At 43.5% G+C, this 26,888-nt stretch overlaps 1 protein-coding gene across 1 annotated transcript in view; it reads left to right on the top strand.

The window, feature by feature from the left end:
• The window catches only part of CCHR3.PART0H5orf49 (chromosome chr3.part0 C5orf49 homolog), a 145,871-nt gene that overhangs the window by 18,050 nt on the left and 100,933 nt on the right, over window positions 1-26,888 (top strand). The window contains exon 2 of the mRNA XM_044066132.1: window positions 25,740-25,856. Within this exon, the coding sequence (XP_043922067.1) occupies window positions 25,740-25,856 (117 nt within the window). The remainder of the gene's footprint in view (window positions 1-25,739; window positions 25,857-26,888) is intronic.

Genomic DNA, 26,888 nt, shown 5'->3' on the forward strand with positions numbered 1-26,888 from the left:
GCAGTACACACCAACTACATGTACCCAAATTGTCATGGTATGTGCTATGCTACATAATATGATCTTGCGAAAACAGCTGCAGCAGGACCAGCATAGGGCCGGGCCAAACAGCCCCCCACCATTGCCAAGGCCATCACAGGCAGAGCGTGACTCAGAGGAGGAACAACCTGAGCCTGCCCCAGTAGGCAGAAGGAGGCATGCCCAGTATGCCCTGGCCTTGGCAAAGAGGCAACGCATAGCACATACACTGGCTCAGTAGGAACCCTGGGAATGATACCCCCTCTGACTCACTCAAATAATAACATGGATGCCTACAATGACATGACCTGCTCTCAAACATGTACAGGGAAGTGTAATATGCGCATCAGACAGAGGCAGCCCTGCATCACCACCTGAGGCATGAATGCCATGTGTTAAGTAATGTAACACCATGTACTATATGCACACCTGAGGACCCTGACTAACATCCTACCCTCACCAAGCATCATGCCACAATATGACAATGAGATGATCAAGTGCAATAATTGACTGAAGTATCGCAGTTAGTCAAAGGGGATCCAATGTGTGCCAGTCTGGGATGACATGCTGAGCATGACATGATGCTCCACCTGCTAGGACTGGCGTGCACCTATCAGTGCAGGCCATATGGATACTGGCAAAGGCTGTTGTTACCCACAGTGTGCCCTGAATAGGTAAGGCTCGAAACACAAACCTATCTCCATAGGTATCAGAAGGGATAAGAATAAGATAAGGGATAAGTCGAAACAGCAAGATGCATGCAGTCTAAACTCACCCAGTATGGAGAATGTTGATATCTTTGCTGTAAAAGAAAACTGAGTCAAGGCTCACAACAGCACCCTAACACTACCAGGTTACACCAACACGGGTCAGCAAACCAGGAAGTGAAAACAAGCTGGAAAACCGGTAAAGCAAAAACGGAACTTCTGCACCAATTCAAAAGCGTTTTAAAAGTTTTAAAGATTTATTCTCCAAGTCACTCGCCCACTGACAGCAATAAAAGTACAAGAAAAACAAGTAAACGTGAAACGCTGCATGCGTTTTTGTTCCACTTAGTAGTCGAACTTCTTCAGACAAAAAATGTTCTATTACAATGCAGTTTTTATATGCATACATATGCTCTCAATTATCAAAATTAACTTGCCAATAATGTTTTAAAGTGCTAGTGCTATGACTTGAATGTCATAAGTTGTAAATTTGTACGAATAATTTAAAAACAAGTCATAAAAGGGTTCTGGCTAATTAAAAATTAAAAATTCACACTTTAATACGTCATTGGAAGAAAAAGCACTATTAGACCTGCTAAGGGAATTGCCTATTAGATTTATGAAGCCTGATAAAGGTGGTGGCTTGGTAGTATTTTATAAGAATGATTATTCTAACACTATGTTTAAACTGTTAGAAAGCAACACCTACAAGCCAGTTAGTAGAAATGAAATGAATCAAGCACATAGTAGAATTAAGATGTTCCTTAGTGACTTGTATACAGATGAGTTACTAACAATGGAACAGTACAATTATGTAACTATGCTGGCTCCGAGGATCCCAAAGATTTTTGGGATTCCTAAACTGCACAAAAATGTTACTAACCCACCTTTTAGGACACTGGTAGATGCAAGACAGTCTGTCACTTACCCATGTGCTAAATTAGTGGACAACTACCTAAAAGAATATGTGAAAGCAGAACAACAAATTCTTAAAGACTCATGGGACTTTTTACAACACATGGAAACCATTAAATTTGATGAAAAGATTAATTTTCTAACAATTGACATAGTAAATTTATATTCATGCATTCCGCATGACCTAGGGACTGAATGGGTTGTCGATTTTATCAGGTCAAAAGGGGCTGACAACAATGAGTGCCTATTAATCGAACAGCTCCTAGATATTATTTTGAGAAACAACTTTGTGTCATTCGAAGGAAAATTATTTGTGCAGGAAATTGGAGTGGCAATGGGCTCCCCTGTAGGGTCTAGTTTTGCGAATTTGGTTTTAGCCCATTGGGAGAATAACTCTATTTTCAGTAGTCAATGGAAAGAAATGTGTTGTAGTTACAGACGATTCTTGGATGACATCTTCATTTTATTTAAAGGTAATAAAAATGAAGCGGGTCAATTTGTAGAGTTTTTAAACTCAACAACATCTTTCTTGAAATTTACCTACAACTTTCAAGAAAAATGTATTAACTTCTTGGATGTGGAATTGAAGAAAGATAGGGATAGGCTTACAGCAAAAATCTTTAGGAAGCCCACCTATTCTAACAGCTATCTTCACTTTTCTAGTATGCATCCCTTATTCCAGAAAAAAGCTGTCGTAAAAGGACAACTGGTTAGGGCAGCGAGGATGACTACACTAGAGAGTGAATTTGAAGAAGAATGTGACCTACCCTAGGTCATTCCTAGATAATATCTTCCAGGAAGTCAAGGAAAAAAGATATTCAGGTTTTTATTTACCACTTCTGAAGAGTGGCAGAGACAGTAATAAATCCAGTTCTAATGAAATTGTAGATCAAATGTCTTTAGCTGACTTAGAACATGAGCCCTTAGAAAAAACATGTTTGGAAACAAATAAAGGTGAACATAGTAACTTTTCAATTGCCTTTACATTCACATATTGTTTAGAAGCAATTGAGATAGGCAAAATAGTAAGGAAATATTGGTGTTACCTCTCATTGGACAATAATGTTTCTAAAATATTGAATTTTACTCCGGTAATAACATATCGGAGGGGCACAAACATGAAAAAACTACTGGAAACAAAAATTGACAAATCAAGAACAGGAGGGGGAACTAAGAAATGTGGCTTATGTAAATATTGCAAGCACATTTTGACATCAAACTCATTTACAGTAAGATCAGTAGTTTATTACGTAAAGGGGTCGTTTACATGTAACTCCAAAGGCATAGTCTACTTGGCACAATGTACACAATGTCCGTCTTTCTATGTTGGCAAGACGGACAGACGATTGCGTGACCGAATATATGAACATTTATATGCAATCACAAAGTGCAAAGAAGAAAATGCCTTAGCTAGACATGTCAGTAACAATCATGGTCACTTTCTCTCCTTTATGATTATAGATGGCATAAACAGGTACCCTGTAGATATTAATTGTGCCAATGAAAACTTTTTAAAATTGGAACTGGAGAAAAAAGAACTTGCTTGGCAGCTAAGGTTAGCTGCGTGTAGAGAGCCAGGGATTAACGAGACATGTTCTATAGCATGCATTTTAAAACTTAAAAATCTCATGAGATAGCTTTAAAGGTGAATATTATTATTCAGTATGGCTTAGTTTTGTATATTGAACATTCATAGATGAGTCCCACCAAAGATATAAGTTATGGCTTGAAGGCTGGACTAGAATTGTTTATTTAATTTTGTTTTTAGTACAAAAAGGCTTAATAAATAATGAAAATTCTAAAATTGGATAGTCACATATATAGTTTACTGTTCATAAAAATAAAATAATTTTTAAACACACATATAATGTAAATAGTCCATGCAATACAACATTAATTGTTAATAAAATATTTGTATTTAGAATAAGGACCTACTAGAAAGTGGGTATTTAATTATATGTATTTTTTTAAATATGTATTTGTGTAATTTATTTTATTATACAGTCAAATATAAATAATGAATGAATGTAATTAGCCAGAACCCTTTTATGACTTGTTTTTAAATTATTCGTACAAATTTACAACTTATGACATTCAAGTCATAGCACTAGCACTTTAAAACATTATTGGCAAGTTAATTTTGATAATTGAGAGCATATGTATGCATATAAAAACTGCATTGTAATAGAACATTTTTTGTCTGAAGAAGTTCGACTACTAAGTGGAACGAAAAACGCATGCAGCGTTTCACGTTTACTTGTTTTTCTTGTACTTTTATTGCTGTCAGTGGGCGAGTGACTTGGAGAATAAATCTTTAAAACTTTTAAAACGCTTTTGAATTGGTGCAGAAGTTCCGTTTTTGCTTTACCGGTTTTCCAGCTTGTTTTCACTACCAGGTTACACCTCATACTGTGCTGTACAGCCTCAAAACATGGAACAAGCTACAAAAGGAGGGTGACTAGCAAGAATTGTCAAGGATAACCACACCCCCATGTTGGTACCACAACAAGAAGCAGCATGGACTAGCCATGGTCAAGTAACAGTGGCTAAAACTGCCCCCCAGTTTATAGCCTGCTACAGACTACTGTCCCAACACCAGGAACTGCACCTGGCCTATGCTGGAATACATGAATATATCAAGTCCTCCAAACCACATTATATTGGGTGACTGAAAATACCCAGACATAGACTGGGAGCATTATACTAGCTCCAACAGTGTAGGACAAAAGTTCATAGAATCCATAAACCAAAAGGCCCAGGAACAACGTACCACTCCCACAAGAGGGGTAAGCATACTGGATGTGATAATCAGCAACATGGGTACTGGATGGCAAGGCGAGAAGTGTATTGCTCACTGGTAAAACCAGACCATAGAGTAATCACACTGGATATACAAATCCTGACCACAGTCCCTGGCCAGAAAACCACAGTGGAAAATATGTGTAAAGCAATATTTGCACTCCTCCAAACTGATGTGGAATCCATTAAAGGTCCTGTGCAGGTGCAAAATATGGGCCACACCTCAGAACCTGTAATACAGCCATTCCATGAACACTGCCAGGAATGCTTGGATTATGCAATCCTAAATTAAAACAAGACACAATGCCATACACGCAGGCATCTGGCATGGTGGACACCAGTCATAACCAAACCATGCAAGAGAATGAGGAAGCTACTACATGATAGAGCAAACATAAACAATGAAGTAATCACTGATCAGTAGTATGGCAATAAAATATGTCCACACATACAATCCACTAAGGCCAGCCACAACAAGTTGAATCTGTGAATCCTGAGGCAATGTTACACCTGCCCCAAGTACACAGACAACCCCAACTCCACCCAAGAAATACAAATATATGTGAGAGATGCAACCATCTATCCAAACTGGAGGCTGAGCTCCCTCAACTCAGTACTCCCAAAACTAGTCAGGAGGAGAAGGTAACCACACACACCACAAACACAGTCCTACATAGACCTATCACAACTGCAAACCAAACACATAAACACAGAAAAATATTCCCGGAGGCACAAATTACAAACACAGCACACCAACAGAGGCCTCTAAAGCAGACACCCAATCAAACAACCTCCAAACATAGCACATGCAACACATAGTACACAAAGCTGGTGTGCCAAACAGTCACAGGCCAGAAGGAGAAACAACATGCCTGATACAGTTGTAATATGTGACTCCATAGTCAGACACACTGCTGTCCCGTACACCAGACTGAACAAGGGAAAATGGTACAGTAAGCTGCCTGTAGGCTGCCACAATACGCCACATAACAGAAGTATGCAGGTCACTCCAAAGCAAGTAGAAATATGATGCAGTCATAGTCCATGCTGGTGTGAATGACCTGAAATGTACCTCCCTAGACTACATGAAAAGAGACATAGATGAGCTCTCTGATTATGTAGTCCAGGCCGGTATGACACTCACCGTTTGCAGCATCCTACCCTTACCAAGAATAATGCCACAGTACAAACACGGAATGATCAGTCATAGCAAGTGGCACACTTACTGGTGTCATTCCAAGGGGATCCAATGTCTGTCTGCTTGGGATGTCATGCTTGACAAGCCACGCAGCTGTTCTTGGGATGGCTTGCACCTGTTACCCCTGGGCGTCTGGATATTGGATAAGGCCTTTGCCACCTCCATAGAGCCTTTTGTAGGCAAGGCTGAAAAGACTAACCCACCACCCTAGAAAACATAAGTGGAAAGAAACATAAGGGTAATGCTGACCAATGCCAGATGTGTAAACCCCAATATGCATGCTCCCAAGGCCATCCCCAGTATGGAGAACATCGATGTCTGTGCAGTGACAGAAACCTGCTGCAAGCCTCCTGACAGCACACCAGCACTACCAGGTTATACCACATATCATGTGTCATGGCCCCAAAACCTGGAACAAAACATAAAAGGAGGGTGAGTATCCATATTCAGCACAGACACCCATACGTCCAGGTAACTGACAATGCACAAGGCATTGGAGTCCACCCATGTGCAACTAACTGTAGGCAAGACTGCTGTACAGTCTGTAGCATGCTACAGACCACACTCTCACACACAGGAACCCCACCCAGCCGTCCTGAAGACACTGGATAGTATGAATGTCCCACCAAATACCAAACAAGGTACCACAAATTACCACATAGGTGGTAAACCATTATGTATGGAAGGCGTAATCAGGGACCTAGGGACACAAGTGGACAGTAACCTGTTATGTGACACTCACATTGCCAATGTGGCTAGGAAGACTGTCTACATTTGACACCGTATCAGGAAAGGATTCACATCTACGTCAACAGAGGTCATTGTGCCCCTATACTGTTCTCTTATCACACCCATAATCTAGTACAATGCCTCGTGTACCTTACCTGACACCTGCAGCAGTTAGAAAGACCTCAAAGGTACCTCACCAAGAGGATAAAGGGTCTCAAATATATGTCATATGCTGCCTGGCTGTAGACACCCCAGCTGAATGCAGTCACATACTGCCTACACAGAGGCATTGCATGCCTGTTGTAGAAGGCCATGCCCAACACAGGAGTAATGGACATGCTCCACCCCAGAAAACTCAAAGCCATCGGAGCTGTGAGAGTGAGAGATGTCAACCTCAACAAATAATGAAATAGGATGTGCTGGTGGGACAGATACATAATCCAGAGGCTCCCCACACCCTGGACCAGAATCCCACTCCATGTTAGGCAGAGCCCCTCACTGACACTCTTCAACAGGAATCTTGCCAAGTGGATGGATGATTGTAGAGTTACACTGGGGGTCTTCACTGTGTCATGTCCAGACAGAGGCACAGCAAAGCAAATCATAAATGGCCATAATATTCACATAGCAAGGGGTGGCAAAAGCCACACACACTCTGGCTAGGCTAACAAATGCCCTAGGGAGGATAGCCTAGTATGAACCTATGAACCTATGAAGATACAAATTGTACAGGACACTAAGGATAATCCCAAGGCTTTCACAACTGATGGTAGGAACCTATGTTGGGAATTCACAGATATGCTCTGAATCACACAAATATCACAAACACACACACATATTGCCAACATACATCCTGACAGGTGCAGTGCAACCCCCCCCCCGAATGAAGAATATCTATCCCAGCAGACTGCTGGCCCCCTGACATTGCAGATGTTGAGGTAACAGCCAGCATCTACAAAGCAAAACACACAGCAGCAATGGTATGAGATGGTGTCCTGGGCTAAGTGCAACATGGACTCCAAGATGAATGGAATGCCAAATCACACTACTGCTCAATGTCAGCCTTACCACAGAATATGTACCCAAAGAGCAGTGTACAACAACAGTGGTCCTTCTCAACAAAGGTGTTGCCTGAATGGATACTGAAAACTACTACCCCAGAATCCTGAGAAGCTCGGTCTGCACAGCTATGGAAAGGATCAGCATGTACCACAGACATAAAGATATTGGGGACCTACTGACACGGACCCTACCCAGTGTGGCTTTCTTAAGTGCAGATCCTGCCCTAAACATGTTTGACTCAATTGAAACAGTCATTAAGGTCATTGATGAGGGCAATGTGGTCCACACAGCGTAGCTGGACCTTGCAAAGGCTTTTATACAATACCCTACGTGTTCATTATAGATAAGCTCACCAGCTTAAATATAAACCCCTATGTCAGTAGAGGGGTTGCAAACCAGACCAAGGACAGAACAGACATGGTCAGACATGCTGCAGCCATGTCAGACTACAAACCAGATATAACTGGCATCCCACAAGGCTTGGTCCTGGGATCTCCCTCGTCTGGTATATATGTCCCATAGGTACAGGCAAACAAGGAAGGACTGTGTCTGAACATGTTTGCAGAGGACTACAAACTGCTCACCATATATGATCCACCAGCTGACACAAGCATCCCACAAAAGGGCCACATAGAAACAGACAACTGGTGCCATAGCCATGTCAGCAAGCTAATTGCAGAAAAGTGTATAGTCAACCCCCGTGGATATACAGTAAGTGCCCACCAATTACCACATAGGTGTTAACCCATTACGTAGTTAACATGTAATGAGAGACCTGGGGACACAAGGTGTTAGATATCCTGCATTGGACAAACATGTGCTGTAGTGTTTACAGAAACATACCATATACCCACCTAATCATGAAGGTTGTCAGATCTAGATAAGGGGAGGTCATTGTGGCTCTGCAGTCATCCTTCATCAGCGGTACAATTGACTACAATAGCCCCTGTGGGATGTACCTCAGCAGACGCCTCCATCAACCGTAAAGTCCCCAACAGTACCTCACCAGGAGTATCAAAGAGCTTGCACAGATGCCATGTGTTGCCTGTGTTGCTGGTATCAATAAACATGCTGCACCTTGTACAATCTGAATGGCAGTGAGCTGTGCACATGAGAGACCTGAACCCTAGCACTGACTTACATAGGACAAGCTGTACTGCATGATCCATAACACAGAAGCCACCCCCACCCATGAGTGAACTCCCAGTACAGGCTACCCATAGAGTCACTTATCAATTTTCCTCAATAGGAATCTTGATGAGTGGATGGGAGATGGTAGCTTTATCCTGGGTATCACTGTCATGTCACAGGTAGACAGAGGCACAGTATACTAACCATGACATATGTCATGGCAAACTCCACTTACAATGTGTGTTGAAGGACAAACACACTCTCCAACTAGCATTAGACATGGACTAGGGCACATCGCTAGTGTTTGCAAATGTACACCTATGTTGTGGAATACACTACCAATGTTGGACAAGCCTGGTTTAAGTAGTTCATATCTGAACAGAATGCAACATGGTCAGATGTACACAACTGGCCCCTAACCAGGCTGTTGTGCTCACTATCGAAATGTAAAGCAGTGATAGCACTAAAGCCCAGGATACTGTCCACCACAGTCAAAGTACTACCAGTACACTATACAGTACTACAGTGTTAGGTCAGTGTGAAAGGATGTTGACAACTGTATGCAAAGTTTCCCATGCAAACACTGCAGGCACAGTATAATCCTGTTGTGTTCACACACAAAGCAGTTGTACAGTAACTACACAACATGACACACAACACACAACCATAAACGGGTAATATTTGTTGAAGTTCACACTCATCCACAAATGTGGTGGGCTGCAGAGTTCAACATATGGAATGCTCACACTGGGCATGCTCACACACTTTGATAAATGAGACATATGTCAGACAACATGCCATGGGAAGGCTGAACTGGGCATGCTCACACACTTAGGCCAAATCTCAGTTTAGCAGTTGGACACACATATCTGGTATTTTTACATGTTATTCCAGGAACCAACCACATTACAGCAGTCTGCCCAGTGCACACAGTTAAATGACTACAGAGACATACGTGATATAGTGGATCCCTCCCATATGCAAACATCTTCCACAGATGCACAAGTTGTTCATGCAAACAGGGAATGCTATGGCAATAAAGATGTGCAAACAGTCTGTCAGCAACAAATAATGTGCATTTGACAATTAAACATATGGGTGTAGAGGTCAACACTAGGCTGTTTGCCCTAGGGAATGACAGCTTAGCCAGAGTGTGCTTGGCGTCTGCCTCCCTACAGGATGCACATTCCCTTTTCTAAACACCGATGATGTCAGCACCCTATAAGTACAGCAGGAGAAAAGAAGCCTCCCAGTAATGTGAATAGCGCTCTCTGCTAATGTGTCCGTCACAAGTGTCATAACATAGTTAGGTAGGGGTTTGAATCCTGCAAATGCTCAGTGTGTGTGTGTGTGTGTGTGTGTGTGAGTGGGGTTGGTGTGTGTGTAAGTCTGTGGGAGAGAAATGTCCCTTTTGGCAACTGGGAAAACACACTACAGGATGCACATTCCCCTTTCTAAACACAGATGATGTCAGCACTCTATAAGTATAGCAGGAGAAGGGAACCCTTCCATTAATGTGAATAGTGTGCTCTGCTAATGCGTCCGTCTCAAGTGTCATAACATAGTTAGGTAGGGGTTTGAATCTGACAAGTGTGTGTGTTTGTCTGAGGGGGATTTGTGTGTGTGAGGAAAATGTCCCATTTGGCAACTAGGAGAACAGACTACAGGATGCACATTCCCCTTTCTAAACACCGATGATATCAGCACACTATAAGTATAGCAGGAGAAGGGAAACTTTCCAGTAATGCGAATAGCGCGCTCTGCTAATGCATCTGTCTCAAGTGTCATAACATAGTTAGGTAGGGGTTTGAATCCTGCAAATGGCAAGTGTGTGTGTTTGTCTGAGGGGGATTTGTTTGTGTGCGAGGAAAATGTCCCTTTTGGCAACTAGGAGAACAGACTACAGGATGCACATTCCCCTTTCTAAACACCGATGATGTCAGCACTCTATAAGTATAGCAGGAGAAGGGAAACCTCCCAGTAATGCGAATAGCATGCTCTGCTAATGTGTCCATCTCAAGTGTCATAACATAGTTAGGTAGGGGTTTGAATCCTGCAAGTGTGTGTGTTTGGCTGAGGGGGGGTTAGTGTGTGTGCAATTTTGTGTGAAGAAAATGTCCCTTTTGGCAACTAGGAGAACAGACTACAGGATGCACATTTCCCTTTCTAAACACTGATGATGTCAGCACCCTATAAGTACAGCAAGAGAAGTTAAATCTCCCAGTAATGCGAATAGCACACTCTACTAATGCATCCGTCTCGAGTGTCATAACATAGTCAGATAGGGGTTTGAATCCTGCAAATGGCAAGTGTGTGTTTTTGGCTGAGGGGGGTTAGTGTGTGTGAGGAAAATGTCCCTTTTGGCAACTAGGAGAACAGACTACAGGATGCACATTTCCCTTTCTAAACACTGATGATGTCAGCACCCTATAAGTACAGCAAGAGAAGGGAAACCTCCCAGTAATGCAAATAACACACTCTGCTAATGCTTCCGTCTCGAGTGTCATAACATAGTCCGATAGGGTTTGAATCCTGCAAATGGCAAGTGTGTGCTTTTGGCTGAGGGGGGTTAGTGTGTGTGAGGAAAATGTCCCTTTTGGCAACTAGGTGAACAGACTACAGGATGCACATTCCCCTTTCTAAACACCGATGATGTCAGCACTCTATAAGTATAGCAGGAGAAGAGAAACCTCCCAGTAATGCGAATAGCACGCTCTGCTAATGCATCCGTCTCAAGTGTCAGAACATAGGTAGGGGTTTGAAGCCTACAAATGGCAAGTGTGTGTGTTTGGCTGAGGGGGGTTAGTGTGTGTGAGGGAAATGTCCCTTTTGGCAACTAGGTGAACAGACTACAGGATGCACATTTCCCTTTCTAAACACTGTTCAGCTGAAGGCCATGGCTCTGGCACAAGTTGTCTGTTTCTATGATGCCCCTTTGGAAGATGCTTGTGTCAGCTGGAGAGTCGATTATGGTGCTCAGTTCGCAGTCATCTGCATATTTGGTCAGCCACAGTCCGTCTGTGTTGGCCTGTACCTCCAATAAATATATACCAAACAAGAGAGGTCCCAGGACTAAGCCTTGTGGGACACAACTCGTAACTGGTTTGGAGTCTGGCATGGCTCCAGCAATTCTAACCATGTGGGTTCTGTCCTTGAGCCAGTGTGCAATCCATCTAGTGACATAGGGGCTTATATTTAAGCTGGTGAGCTTCTCTAGAATGCCCAAGTGGGGTATTGTTGTGAAGGCTTTTGCGAGGTCCAGGTAGGCTGTGTGAACCACCTTCCCCTCGTCAATGGCCTTGGTGACTGTTTCAAAGAAATCAACCAGGTTAAACCTGGTAGTGCTGGTGTGCTCTCAGTAGCCCTGAACCAGGCATCTGTTACTGCACAGATATCGATGTTCTCCATGCCAAGGAGAGTTTCGGGTGCATGCATCTGGAGGTTTAGACTTCTGGCATTGGGTAGCATTACTCTTAGTTTTTTATCCCTTGTGATACCTATGAAGGTTGGTTTGTCATTTGAGCCTTGCCTAACATAGGCACTATGGGGGTAGCAAGAGCCTTTGCCAATATCTGAAAGCCCAGGGGTGACAGGTGCAGGCCATCCCTAGCGAAGCAGGTAGTTCAACAGAAGATGAATATGTGAAGGTGTAGTGCCTGTGATTAGTTAGCAGTAGCATATATGACTGCTCACGTGGACACATGCCAGGTAAGTCATATGCACTGTGTCACAGGCAATGTACATGTGAACAGGGCAAACAGTGACATCCTGTCAAGTGGGACATGGACATACATATAGTAAGCTATGCAGATGGCACTAGGAGTCCACAGAAGTTCTATAACTATGCATTGCAGGTGTGATCAGTATTCCAGGGTAATTGCAAGCAAACATGCATGCAAACAAAGCTACAGTAAACAGGGCTGCATGTAGTCCATTGTACAACAAACAAGCTGTACCACTTCCAGTAGGTAACACTGCAAATATGCAGGCACTATGCACATGTACATGGAAATACGCGGGTCAGATGGCTAGGGTCCAGTCTCGGCGCACACAAGTGTACAGACCATGTACTGTCAGAATGTACAATAACTGGATGGAAACCCATGTGCTCATACCTGCAGTAATACACATGTCAAATAACAGACACTGAGCCTTCACTCAGTGGTTCCATACTTAGTAGGATGTATGCTACCTGGCCTGCCACCACAGTATCTCTGACATATATGGGGACTCTCCCTCCTGTGACAGTTAGTTTTGTGTGTTGGGGCTGTCTAGCATGGTATGAGATGTGAGCATGCAGTGCTAGGGTGCTCCTGTGTGTCCTGTACCAGTTGTGTAGTACTGCACACATATCAACATCCTCAAACATCTGCATTGCAGAGTCCAGTGTGGGCAACATGCCACTTGCAATTTACATGTCCATCATTGCGTATTACTACATTCATTACCTTATCCCCTGTGCTACCTGTGTATGTAGCCTTCTGTTGACATCATTACCACCAGTATGCCAACATGTGCAGATGATACACTATGGTACTTACCATGGGTGTAGACAACAGTACATGACAATCACACACTTACTGCATCAGGCATGCTGTGATATACCCACAATTAATTCAGCACACAGTACTGTTAACAACATGATACTATTACTACAATTCTATGTGGTCACCCTGTGCATCAGCAACATGTTAACCTGTACCTGCACAGTTGTTACAGATTGCAGGAGGTGGCACAGTTTCATCATATGCACAGGGTGTGAACTTGGTATGCCTGAGTCAGCCACCGATACCACCGATTGACATGTATGTGTATGTGTGTTGGTGAGGGACAGCAGTAGAAGGTGGGGCAATGTTGATGCAGTGTGTGCATGTATGCGGTAGCCCTAGGTGTTGTCAATTTGCATGTGTGTATGGATGCACACAGTTCCACCTCATGGCTGCCATATACTGGTGTTTGTGGACAGCCACAGACTGTACCTGCCAGGTCAAACAGATCAGTGTCTCTGGCCACGGACACGGTACCTGTGCCTTGCAGGGGTGCTACGGACCGTATCCGGTACAAACCCAGACTGGGTACTGTCATCAGAAGCAGGTGTTCATTGACTGGACACAGATCCCTGTCGGGCCTGGCCAGAGCCACGTGCACGTGGTCTCCTGGGGCGGTCTGATGACAGCACAGACCCAGCATTGCTGGGGCTGCTACTGGCACTACGGGGGCGGCCGCGGCCCTGTTGTCATCCGCGACGACTGCCAGCTGCTGCTGTTGCTGGCATACGGCCACGTCGACGCCTCAACCGCCCACCATCACCCTGGCTCATGGACATGTAGTTGTGGAACCGGTCTAATATGTCCCCACAACGTCTGTCTATGACATCAGTGAAATCACGGATGGCAGCCACAATGTCACGCATACTGTCAGTCATGGCTGTGCGACATGCTGTCAGCTCCCTCAGACCCTGTCTGGTGTACCGTTCCATACGTGACTGTGCCTGCATTACAGCCCGAAACATAGCTGAGGTTGTAAGACCTCTGTGGGCACGTCTGACAGGGGCAGTACGCCCACGGATGCTCCCACAAGAACCCCTGGACATCTGTCTGTGTGGTACCATCTCTGGGCCATGCCCATGGCTGCTGTGTGGGGAGGCATGTGCCACAGATACCACATTACCCTGGTCAATGCCCACTGTATGCTGTCCATCACCTAGGGACATTGGTGACAAAGGGTGTATTGGCAGGATAACTGTGCGCATTGATGGGGTCGACAGCTGTGTATTGTCAATCGACTGACCAATGGCGGACCCTGGCATACCTTCCTGTGCCATTACACAGATGTCATCATTATCAGTACCCACGGCACCTGATTCAGGTTCCCTGCTACATGACACCAGAGCAGCACCAGAACCTGTGGGAGGGAAACAGGAAACACAGTTTACAATGTCTACACATTACCAGTGATGCACACATGCACACATACACAGGTGCACAGGTGCACAGGTGCACACATGCACACATGCACAGATGCACACATGCGCACATGCACAGGTGCACACATGCACAGGTACACACATGCACACATGCACACATGCACAGGTGCACACATGCACACATGCACACATGCACAGGTGCACACATGCACACATGCACACATGCACAGGTGCACACATGCACACATGCACAGGTGCACACATGTACACATGCACACGTGCACACATGCACACATGCACAGGTGCACACATGTACACATGCACAGGTGCACACATGCACGCATGCACAGGTGCACACATGCACAGGTGCACACATGCACACATGCACACATGCACAGGTGCACAGGTGCACACATGCACACATGTACACATGCACAGGTGCACACATGCACACATGCACACATGCACATGTGCACACATGCACACATGCACAGGTGCACACATGCACACATGCACAGGTGCAGACATGCACATGTGCATGCATGCATACATGCAGAGGTGCACACATGCACACATGCACACATGCACAGGTGCACACATGCACACATGCACACATGCACAGGTGCACACATGCACAGGTGCACACATGCACATGTGCACACATGCACACATGCACAGGTGCACACATGTACACATGCACAGGTGCACACATGCACACATGCACAGGTGCACACATGCACACATGCACACATGCACAGGTGCACACATGCACACATGCACAGGTGCACACATGCACACATGCACAGGTGCACACATGCACACATGCACACATGCACAGGTGCACACATGTACACATGCACAGATGCACACATGCACAGGTGCACACATGTACACATGCACACATGCACACAGTTTCACACAATTGTACAGTACTCAGTATGCGTGATATCAACACACAGACACAGACACACCTACATGCATACAAAGAGCACTACTAAGTGAGCCAAATAGTACTATTACTATCAAGACTATTACAGGAATTGTTAATACACACTCACCAGCATGGATAGGCTGCATTGCTGTTATACCAGAGGGACCTGCAGACGTGAAGAAATTAATGTCAGTGGGCACAACTGTGCCATTGTTACTGAGTATGATACAGGTCAGTAGTACAACAGTCGCCTTTCACAGGTCAGCTGCTAATATTGAGGATATCACACTTGCACATTAAATACTATGGTGACAGCTACAAACCAAGGACACACCTCACACATGCATTGACTACGAGTGTACACAACAGTCAACTATACATATGGCATATTACCTGCACGTTCACTGTCTTGCTGCTGCGTGGCTCCAGCCTCCATCATAATGCATGTCTGCTGCTGTTGTTGTTGCTGGCGGACTGGAGCCACTATATTCATGAGTAGTCCCTCCAGTCTGGTGAGTGGGGGATGTGTAGTCACCCCACCACCTGTGGCGACCTGTTGCCTGTGGATATCCGACGCACGCTGATGGACATGTCTGATTAAATCACTGCAGTGATGTCGTACCTGCTCATATGTCCTATTATGCGTGCCTATGTCATTTTCCCGACGGACAAGGTCTTGCCACAGTGCAGCCCTCTCCTGCTGATTCTGGCTGGTGCGGGAAAAGAGTATTGCATAATCCCGCACCAGGCTCTGGTGTATCTCCTCATCCTCAGCTGTGGAGTAAGTGGGATTCTGTGGGTGGGCCATGTACCTGAGAAAGAAAATAACCTGATATCAGCAATATATGTCAGCAGAATTTGGCACACATACTACACATGCTACTCGACTGTTATGATACAACATATCTCACATATATAGCATCTGTCTGTCTATTGGTGGATACACATGTAAATGGCCAGGTATCAGTGCTCAGCCAGCAACTGTGCAACAGTACCTGGCACACTCCATACGACATACTACCAAACCCCAGCAGTCAGAACACTGATTCAGGTCAAGAGCACCTCCTCACTCTGGGGTTTGTATCTAGGTACTGTATGGCCTACATCATCAACTACTGTGAGCTGACCACACACTGATTGCCCTGGATATACATATCCCACCTCCACCACTAGCACAAACGACTATAGTGAATAACATTACAGATGCAAACTTTACACTTTGTAACAGTGACATGGTATCCTTTCAGCCCACTGGGCCAGTGGCAGATACAACCCACAATGCTGACCCCTACACAATTGCTTTCTACAGACATCTCCGAGAATGCATGGATCATGCAATCCCATATATGACCAAGACACTCTCCAAAAAGGGACAGCATCCTGTCTGGTGGACCCCAGCCATAGACAGATTGTATTACAGAAGATGGAAGCTACTGCAAAACAGAGCATAATTCCATAAAGGGAGGGCATGTCTGAGCAGCACTAGTAAGGATCTATTTTCCATCATACAAACATCCATGGGCAACTTTGAGAGGGAAATCAAGAGGGACACTACAGATAACCAGAAGGCCTTCTTCAGTTATGTTAGCAACCTGGTCAGGATCCATCCTCTATGCCCATTGTTAGTACACAACAACAAATATTTCACTGACACCACAGATATTGACAACATTGTGGCAGACAGGTTCAGTGCAGGTGTCACCCCGCCCTCTCCCCCAAAATAAGACATAGTTATCCCAGCTGACTGTAACCCCCCTGTCATCACAGATGTCCAGGTGAGAGCCACCCTCAGGACAGCAGAATACACAACATGAATGGGACCTGATGGTATCCCCAGTTGCATGCTACATAAACTCTGACAGGAGCTAAACACACATATAGAAGTGCTATGTAACACTAGCCTGACTACAGGATATGTACCTGTACACTGGCGCCCAGCAGCAGTGGTTCCACTCCATGAAGGAGGCACCTCAACATACCAGTACAATACAACACAATACATTACATTACAATACAATACTATACAATATGCTATTGCCCTGGGACTACAGCAGCGTACTGTTCTGCTACCCTGACCATTGTGACACATGTGGTGTGATGGTACCTGCTGCTGTCACACAGTTACACAGGGTGACTCATATGGCATATTACCTATCTGACTAACATTCAGCAGGGGTATGTGTAACATGTACTCATGGGGAGTCTTGCTTCTTAACACTGTGTGGTTTATTGCAGGGTATGTCTTATCTGTGGGTAGGAACTTTTACCTCCACATGTGTACTCTATTGCAGTGGCACGGACGACACACAGCAGTCATTTAGGTTGTGGATGGTGTGAGGTGTTACTATGGTTGTTGGACATCTGTCATGGGTGTGACTTACATATGTAAATCCGGGAGTGGTAACCTCTATGTGGGTAGTATATGTGTACTCTGTGGTGTTGTCAGTCACTGTGCATTGGTAATGTGTTTGAGTGCATTGTCACAGTGTTGTACATGTCACTGTGTCCTTCTCCATATCTGTAGCTGTCATGTGAGGTCCATACCATGGCATCCATTATGTGGTGTGGAGGGGTACACCAACCTACATGTCCATAGCTGACACACCATGTTCACTGACACATACCATGTGCAGGTATTCCAGGGATAGTGTGCCACTGTGAATATCATTGGGGCCACTATTGTACACATTTATGACCCTGTTCACCCCTGACACATGCAGTGGTGGGCAGCCAATCACATATCTGGTGGTTACTGGTGTAGGTGATTTGAAATGTGGTATGGTACTCTGGCTTTGACACTGGTGTTCACTCCATGCCTTTGTCACCAGGCACCTGTTGCAATACATCTGTACACATGTGCCTCACTCAGAATTTATATACATCTCTCTCTCTCTCTATATATATATATATATATATATATGTATATAGATATATCTATATGTATATATATATATATATATATATATATATATATATATATATATATGTCTGTATACATATACACATATATATATATTGATGTACATATATTGCTATAGATGTGGAGAGGGGGGGACACAGAGGGGGTGAGAGTGACAGAGGGGGTGGGACAGGGTGTGTTGAAGGTCATCATATACAGTCATACCTGTAGATAGTCAGATCAGTCTGTCTATGTATATGTATCTACATATATCTATATCTGTATGTGTGCATTACATATATATGTTTGTACAATATTCTATCTACATCTGTCTATGTATTCCTACATCTCTCTATCTATGTATGTATAGATATATGCATATCATATATATATATATATATATATATATATATATATATATATATACACATACATATGTTGACATACATACATATCCATATGATAGACGGGTATATCAACATGTTTGTCTACCATACTGTATACACACACTAACATACTGCTAAACATACATAACTGTGAAGCCTACTTTGTACATGGCACTACAACCTACAATCAACCAACATTGATATGTGCACATAGATGCTCTCGCATACAAATGTATGTACAGCCTTCACTGATAGTTGCTGTATGTCCCCTGCCCTTTACACATCTTCATATACATATGGATACAGACCAATGACACATATGGAGGGTTCACAGTATGTAGACCTTTATAGTATTACTTTACATTACTTGTGTTTGTCACAGCTGCTTGTGTTGCCGTCTGGTTCTCTGTCCTGCTGCTCCACTTCCCAGTTGTCAGCTTTCAGGTGGCTGTTGCTGAACAATTTGTTTGTGTCTGCTTAATTGCAATTTTCTCTGTCTCTGTCTCTGTCTCTCTCTCTCTCTGTCTGTCTGTCTGTCTGTCTCTCACGTCCTTCTCAGGGTGCAATGAAAGTATTGCATGTGTGGACTGGGAGTACAGCATACTTTTGTAGGTATCTGCATATGTCCATGTGATGGCCTCTGCACCAATTGTTAGCCAGCATTTGCTAATTGCATGCAGCCAGTTGTGTACTGATTGCAGTTCTCACTGTGATTTCAGAACAGTGCTATAAAAAGGTATGTGAGATAGGCGTAGCCTTTCAGATTTTAAGGGCAGGGACCATGCTGTTATGCTGTGGACAATGTTCTGTGAGTGTAAAGGTTGGTATCTCTCTCATATTTCCAGCTGTGTTGTAGATTAACATTCCTCCATTCATTTCTCCAGTTTCCTGTACTAACTGTGTATGTACACTGACACCTACAACTACTACTACTGTTAATGTGTGTGTGTGTGCTTTCCTTTCACTTTTGCTTGCACTTTGTTGCTAAGGCTTCAATATTTGCCCTTTACAGTCACTACTTGTATGCCTGCTAGGTGTCCTGACTGTAGTGTGCTGCTGTAGCTTTCCTATTTTCCATGTACATTCACACCTTGGAATGCTTGCTATATCTGCTAGGGTGTTACAGCATGCAGTGTGGTCTGGCCATGGTGTGGGCCTTGACATCTATTAGGGTATTTGAGTATGCTGCTGAGCAGGCCCCAGAGACTTTCAGGTTCATCTATCTGCCTCATGGAATGGTACATATCAGTGGGGTACACCCATTAAAATGTCTGGTATGCTGCAGTTGTGACTGTGGGTTAGCATGAGCATATGTATTACTACACTTTTTCTGCCATGCAAGTGGTGAATACTTTCAGGACTCCATAGTTACCATTGCATGTGTTACACCTTTCTGCCTACTGTTTGTACATTTCACATGGAGTCTGTGGGGCATCCCTGTAAGTCATTCACTGTTGCTATGTCTAGGCTCTTAACTATTCAAATATGGTGGTGTCAGACCCGTCATGTGTACAGATATTTGCAGGTTGTCCACATTTCTGCCTCATATTTTGGTCAATATCTCATGCACACCTTTTTCTGGCAAATCACTCTGGGCTCAAGTCAGAATATGGTGACAAACATTCAAGTTTCAGACTTCATACCCTTCCAAACATCCCACAGAATGCAGACCCTGTTACTCTCTGAACTGTCTGCGTTTGTTGTAACATTATTTGTAATGTGTCCCTGGTTTTGGGCCTTTGCTCCACATATTTTATTACTTGGTCCAGATGTGTTCCTGTAAGAGGTTGTGGGGTATGGGCAGTGATTATCCTGCTGTGAGTATGTGTGTGGCTTGCAAGGTGCTATAGTGACATTATTACCTACTAGCTACCAACTAGCATGGCTGTTTCTGTTCACACACTACTATTATGGAAATCCACTAGTTTTGATAGTAATTCTAAATGGCATGCTTTGTGTACTACACATCTATATTCCCTTTACATTCATTCCTACTATTACATGATATATTTATTTTAGCACAGTGTTCTTGTATAAGAGTCATGGCTTAGTGGTAAGACATGCAGACTACTGTTTCCAAGGTCCTGGGTTCGGGACTGCCAGTGGGATTTTATTTTGCTTCTGAACTGACTACAAGACCTGTCAATAAAAGTGACTAAGGCACTTTTAAGCAGTTGTAACCGGGTTAGCGCTGGTTTGCGCGGAGCTCACACATGCACACTGGCGTTTAGCTCCGCGCACACAAGCGCACACCCGCTTACAACCGCTTAAACATGCTTACTCTTGCGCACACCCGCGCTATTTGCTTTGAAAGAAATGAAAATGGAGAGATAGGAAAGTGGTGAAAAAGGGGTCACAAAGAGGGTAAGACAGTAGGGAAACAAGCTTGGGATGTGCAGGAGGGATGTAGGTAAGGCCCATAGCTGCCCATTTCTTCATCAGCAACAGCTGTGCATATGTATGTAATTTGGTGTGACATTTGAAACCTTCCACCCCTGAGAGAGGTGTCAGGACAACAATAATACTTGTTGTACAGCCAGTTGTAATTGATAGGTTCCATGTCCAGCAGACATGTGTGTGGAATGGGCAGCTATGTATGGGGCGTAATTTTTTTGTGGGTACAGAGTGCCCTTTTTTTTTTTTTTTTCAGGTGAGAGTGGTATGTCAGGTGAAGGAAGTCGGTACAGCTGGGGAGGTAGGTTGGGTAGGTAAACAGACAAGACAAACAAGACGCATACAGGGGCGGTGTATGACACGTGTGGGGGTTACGCAATTGACGGGACGGAGGTTTGGATATCCAGAGCCCATGAGCCCACAGATGGCAACAGTGGAACTGATATCCCCACCCATAGGCAGTTGCCACTGTTCCTTCACTGCCCAGGACGGGCTGTGCTGGGGCTGTGTAGGCGGGCAACAGGCATGCCCGTTAGTTACGCCACCCATGCCTCGAGCTGGCGTAGGGGCTCGAGAACAGAGTCCCGAATCTCCCTACGCACCACAGTCCGGATGCTACGGAGGGTGAGTGGTGGTTCTCCTCCGGCCACACTTGCAGAGGCGAGCCCCATCCTGCAGCGCTTCCACCTGCAGGTGGCACAGGGCCACCGGAGGAGGGTCCGGACTCGGCACTAGTGCCAGGTGCACTCGCCAGCTGAGGTGGGAGAGGTGGGTCCACTGGAACCCGCCTTCCCTGTCGTCCTATGTTTTGCATTATGTCATGACAGTTTGGGTTAGTGACATATAATACCATTCACAATTAGTTGTAACAGCATGCATTAGTATTCCCATTAACCAAACACCCAAATATTCACACCATTGAACAGCGTGCATAACACATGCATCATTTGAACAGAAATACACAGTCCAACAACATGCAGGGTTAATTGATGGCAACAGGCCATCAGGTGTGGATGTATGAACAGGGCAGATGCATCAACGGACATGCAAATATATATGACCCAACAGGACAAACGTCCAGGGGTGTTAATTGTGATTGCACATACCATTTTCACGTGGAATGGGTTATATGTGGTTATAGGGTGGGGTAAAGAAAGTAATATTAACACCTTCAATAACAATACATATGCTGTACATTTCTAATAGCTACAGTTATATACACACTACTGTTCTAACTACAGTTTCCTATATGATAACTATTTCAACTTGGTGATAGGACTGTTACTGCAACATCAATATACATTTTATTCTTCTTCATACACATTCATATCTAGCTTTGTTCAGCTACATCATCCTGCTACATTTGCTTTATATAGCTGTAGACAAGTGTGGATGTTTGGTATATCAGACAATCATCCTATCTGCATATTGCAGACTGAGAGCAACATATCCAGATTTTGGGATACACATTCCAGATGCAGCAACACTTTGAACAGATTTCGCTGTTTGGTTTTGAATCTCACATGCATTTCATTCTGTCTTGACTGCAGTATACTTTATTCAGGGGTTATTACTACTGTATTGCTGGATTCATGACACTTTCTCACACTCTCTCACTTGCTTTCATTTTACTATTCAGGATGGTACTTACTTCTAGGCTTTATTGACATGTTTTACCTGTAGTTATTACAATCCTTTCCAGTAGTCTCACTTCTGTCATGTTTCAGTATTTCCACAGGGATATATTTCACACATGTGATTTCATCATCTTCTGCAGCTATACTTTTCAGCCTGCTGCAGATTGTGTACTATTTTCTTACAGGTAGGGCATTTTTATTTCAGAATATATGTCAGACAGTTTCATTTTTCGGTTTAACTTACAGGCTGAAACACACTTTTGTAATCAAGCAATACTTGCAGACACTTTCACACTGTTACTTGCACATTTTATTCCTTACTGACTACACTGCACTCTTTTGCTGACTGTCATACTTTTATATTTCTTTACAGTTACTGGTAGTGGATTACTGACCTGCCTGGTGGCGCAACTGCACCAGCCTATCGCCATAGGCTCTGCGGTTCGCAGAACGGACACCTGCAGCTGTAATATAAATGAAGTAATATTGGAATACACATCTCCATAATATCAGCTAGTTTAATTTCTTACATACATAATTAAATGTTACTTACTCAGTAGTGGGGCGTTGGGTGTTTGCCGGGCCTCCTGGATCCAAAGGTTCAGTTGGTCCTGCTTGCGTCTCTTCAGGTCCGCATGGTGGTGACAGACCTGCTCACCAGTCCTTGGAATCCCTGTGGCACTGGTGAGATCATGAGCCAACCGGTCCCACGCCTCGGCCCTGTATGCTCCCCAGAGGACCTGGCCCTGCATGAGTTGGGCCTCATGATTATGGACTAGGAGCCAGACCATGTACCTGGACTCCTCAACACCCCACCTCTGTGCTCGAAAGCAACTACCCTTTCCTACTCCTGTCATTCTGCCTGCAGGTCAGTTCTACAATCGTTTATGTTGTGTATTCCCGCCTATGGGGCTTATATAGTCCATTTTTCCCACACATATCTGTGATTGGCCATTTTGGAATTGTATCAACTTCAGTAAACTTGCATTGTCATGCTCTAGTTTGTATTCATTCCTATATATTAGCTATTATTGCATTTAAAGGTACTGCTGTCATGGCTTAGTGGTTCTGTACCTTGACTATGGTGTATAGTATCCTGGGTTCGAACCTGGCCACTGCTTTTTATTTTTCATGACTGTCTAGACATGCTGATGGGTGTGTCTGTGTAAAGGCAGTTTTGATACGGCTTGCTCAACGCGTTGCCCGTCGGTTAGCTTGTTTGCGGTGCGCAGCTCCTAAGCGGGATACGCTGCTTTAAGCCTCATTTGGCTATCGGCACGCATATTACGCTAAGCTCAGTTAGGGGCACATAGATTTAGCGTGTTAGACCACTGCTCAGCTACGGGCACTCATTTTGCACCAGTTAAACCACTGCTCATCTACGGGCAGATGCACTCACTCTGTTAAACTGTAGCTCAGCTATGAGCACATCTGGCATTTTATTCTTTTGTTACCTCACATTTCTTCAATATAAATGGGCTATTTCATTACATTTTACATAAATTGTGGTTTTATGTGTACATATTTGTCAGGGACTTGTTTCCTGCTTATTTTGCAAAAAAAAAAAAAATGGTGTTGTGGGGCTTGAACCATGACTGCCTGCTCTTCAGCCAACATCTCTACCGCTACGCTATTGCTTCCTGGCTTATTTTGCATATTTAGTTCTTATATGCTTTCCCACTGACTGCTAACTGTAGCTGCTTACGGCACGCCTTCAAAAACGCACTCACGGTTAAACATCTTTACAATTTAAAAAATATATAACATGTTCATTTATATATTTTATGTTCATAGTCTGTGGGGGCGTGTGTTGTGTTGTGTTTATTCACATTTCCGTGGACTCTGTTGTGGGTGTTTACTTTGGGCACTTTTACACTTCTGGGGGCGTGTCCGCTTGCAGGGCTCGGCCTACGGACACGCCCCCTACTGTCTTACACGGACCGTGTTAGACTTAGGTGTGATTCAGCATGCTCTCATGAATATGCAAAGCATGCTGACATCACTCCGTTTAACTGCAGCCTCCGTGTAAGAGTTATAACTCTTACACGGAGGCTTCGTGAATCCTTGCCCATGTCTTTTTCTGGTGCTCCACATTTGGCTTGGAAATTTACCCTTTTTAATATGCCATTATCTAATTCATGTGGTCATAATACAAGCCACTATCTCACATTTCTTGAAATGAAAATAAGTTCAGCCTTCTTCCTTTGTTATTCTCTTCTGCACTCTCTTCTCCACAGTTGTTCCCCTCTGCAACTTCCCAAACTATAGATATTTGCTAACAGTAATATTGTCATAGAAGACCTGGAAGATTGAAATAGCGGGGGGGGGGGGTGTAGTCCATCTTCTCATAATGGTACATGTACTAAGAGAGAACCTGCTGGGTGCATGACCTAAGCACTGCATTGTCTGCAGTAAAGTGTATGTTTCATGCCTCCCAACTTCTATGATTTAGGCAGAGTGTTATGATTTTTGCCCTCAGATTTAGCATTGCTCCTCCTGCATTTACTCATTTTCTTCATAAAATTAGACTTTTTATAGGCATATGCTCATTTTCAAGTAGCTAAACTAAACCTGTACAAAGACTACTCATTGTTATTTCTCTGAGGTTTAGTATGTGAAGTCTTTCTGTTATGAAAAATGTGTTCTCCTTCCTGCCTCATTCTGATATGATTTTTAAAGTCCTGTGTTTATGATTTTTGATGAGTAGGTTGACACATGGTTAGAGTTTTGAGTACTTAAAAAGAATTATCTTTGATATGAAAAATAAACATTTCATAAACAAATACTGAAAATGCTACTCATACTACAAAGATAAGCATGGAAGCAATGTTACAAAATTGCATTAGCACATTCATCAACCTTAATTTATAAGGTTGGCATGGTTAATGGGACTGGGAAACGATGCAGTGCATGATAAAAGAATGCTTCGTCTTGAACACTATGGGGGGGGGATTTCTAACATTATTTCTAATTAACACATTTCTCTTATTATGATTTCCTCTACAAGGATAAACATACTTCAGTGTTTGACTCTGTATTCAGAAGAAAAGAAGGTTATAATGAAAAGCTTCACCGTGATGACAGAGAACATGCCAACAATCGTGGGCTTGACATTTACAGTGAGGTAATGGTGATGTGTGATAAGAGAATTCACTAGGTTTTCCACAAAAATAAATATATTTGTATACCTGATACAGTTGTACAATATTGATACATTTAGGATTTGATGTTATCAGAATTCACCAGAGGTACAAAAGACTGGTTGTACAGCTGAGTGGTTAATTGTTTTATGAATCTGCTGCACAAAAAGTAGCTTATTATTCAGATTCAATGTGACACACATATGTGTTGCCATTGCTTGGTGTCTGATTTGGTTGCCATAGAATATTTATCCACCTTAAAGTCAATCAATGACCAATGTTTCTTCCAAATTATGAGAGCTGAGAGTATTACCAGAAGAAGTAAAGATGACAGATGCATTCCAGTGTCACAGTAATGTAAGTGAAATGTAGATGTCGATGAATGGAAGATAACGTTTTAACCAACTAGTCAAACTATTTCCTTACCTAATGGACACCTGTAGACTATACTTTATCAATAGTTTATTTTCCCCAGCCCTCAATGTTTGTCTTATGCCCCTCACATCTATTATTGATTACATATTTCTTCAGAAGGTTGTTCCAATAATCTACATGCCTTTCTGCAAAAAAGTACTCCCTTGTATCTCTGCTTTGCTAGATATCTCTATTTTTGGGCTATGTCTTCATTTTTATTAAATATGCCATTAATATAAACTCTTTGACGTGTGCCTTACTCTGACCTATCTCATTTTTAAATATGCCACCTACTCATTCTCTCTGTTTTCCCTTGAGGTATGCAGTTATTTCTACAATATCTACCTCTGCTTTCTTCCTTCCCTTCTCTGAGTGTGCACTTTAATCATTTGCACATTATTTTTATACTGCTCCTCTTGAAGACTGAACACCAGTTTTGTTTCCCTCTTTCAAACTGCTTCTCTTCTGTCTACAACTTTGTAAGTGAATTCTTGAGAACTGCACACACCATGTTTGCTAGGATCATGCTACATATTCAGTTATCATATGGAGGTCTGTGTGGGTGGTATCAGCAGTCCCTTTCTAATTTACTGCATTGGACA

The sequence above is a fragment of the Protopterus annectens genome, chromosome 3.part0, assembly GCF_019279795.1.
Source record: "Protopterus annectens isolate FY-2018-M chromosome 3.part0, PAN1.0, whole genome shotgun sequence".
Lineage (NCBI taxonomy): Eukaryota > Metazoa > Chordata > Ceratodontiformes > Protopteridae > Protopterus > Protopterus annectens.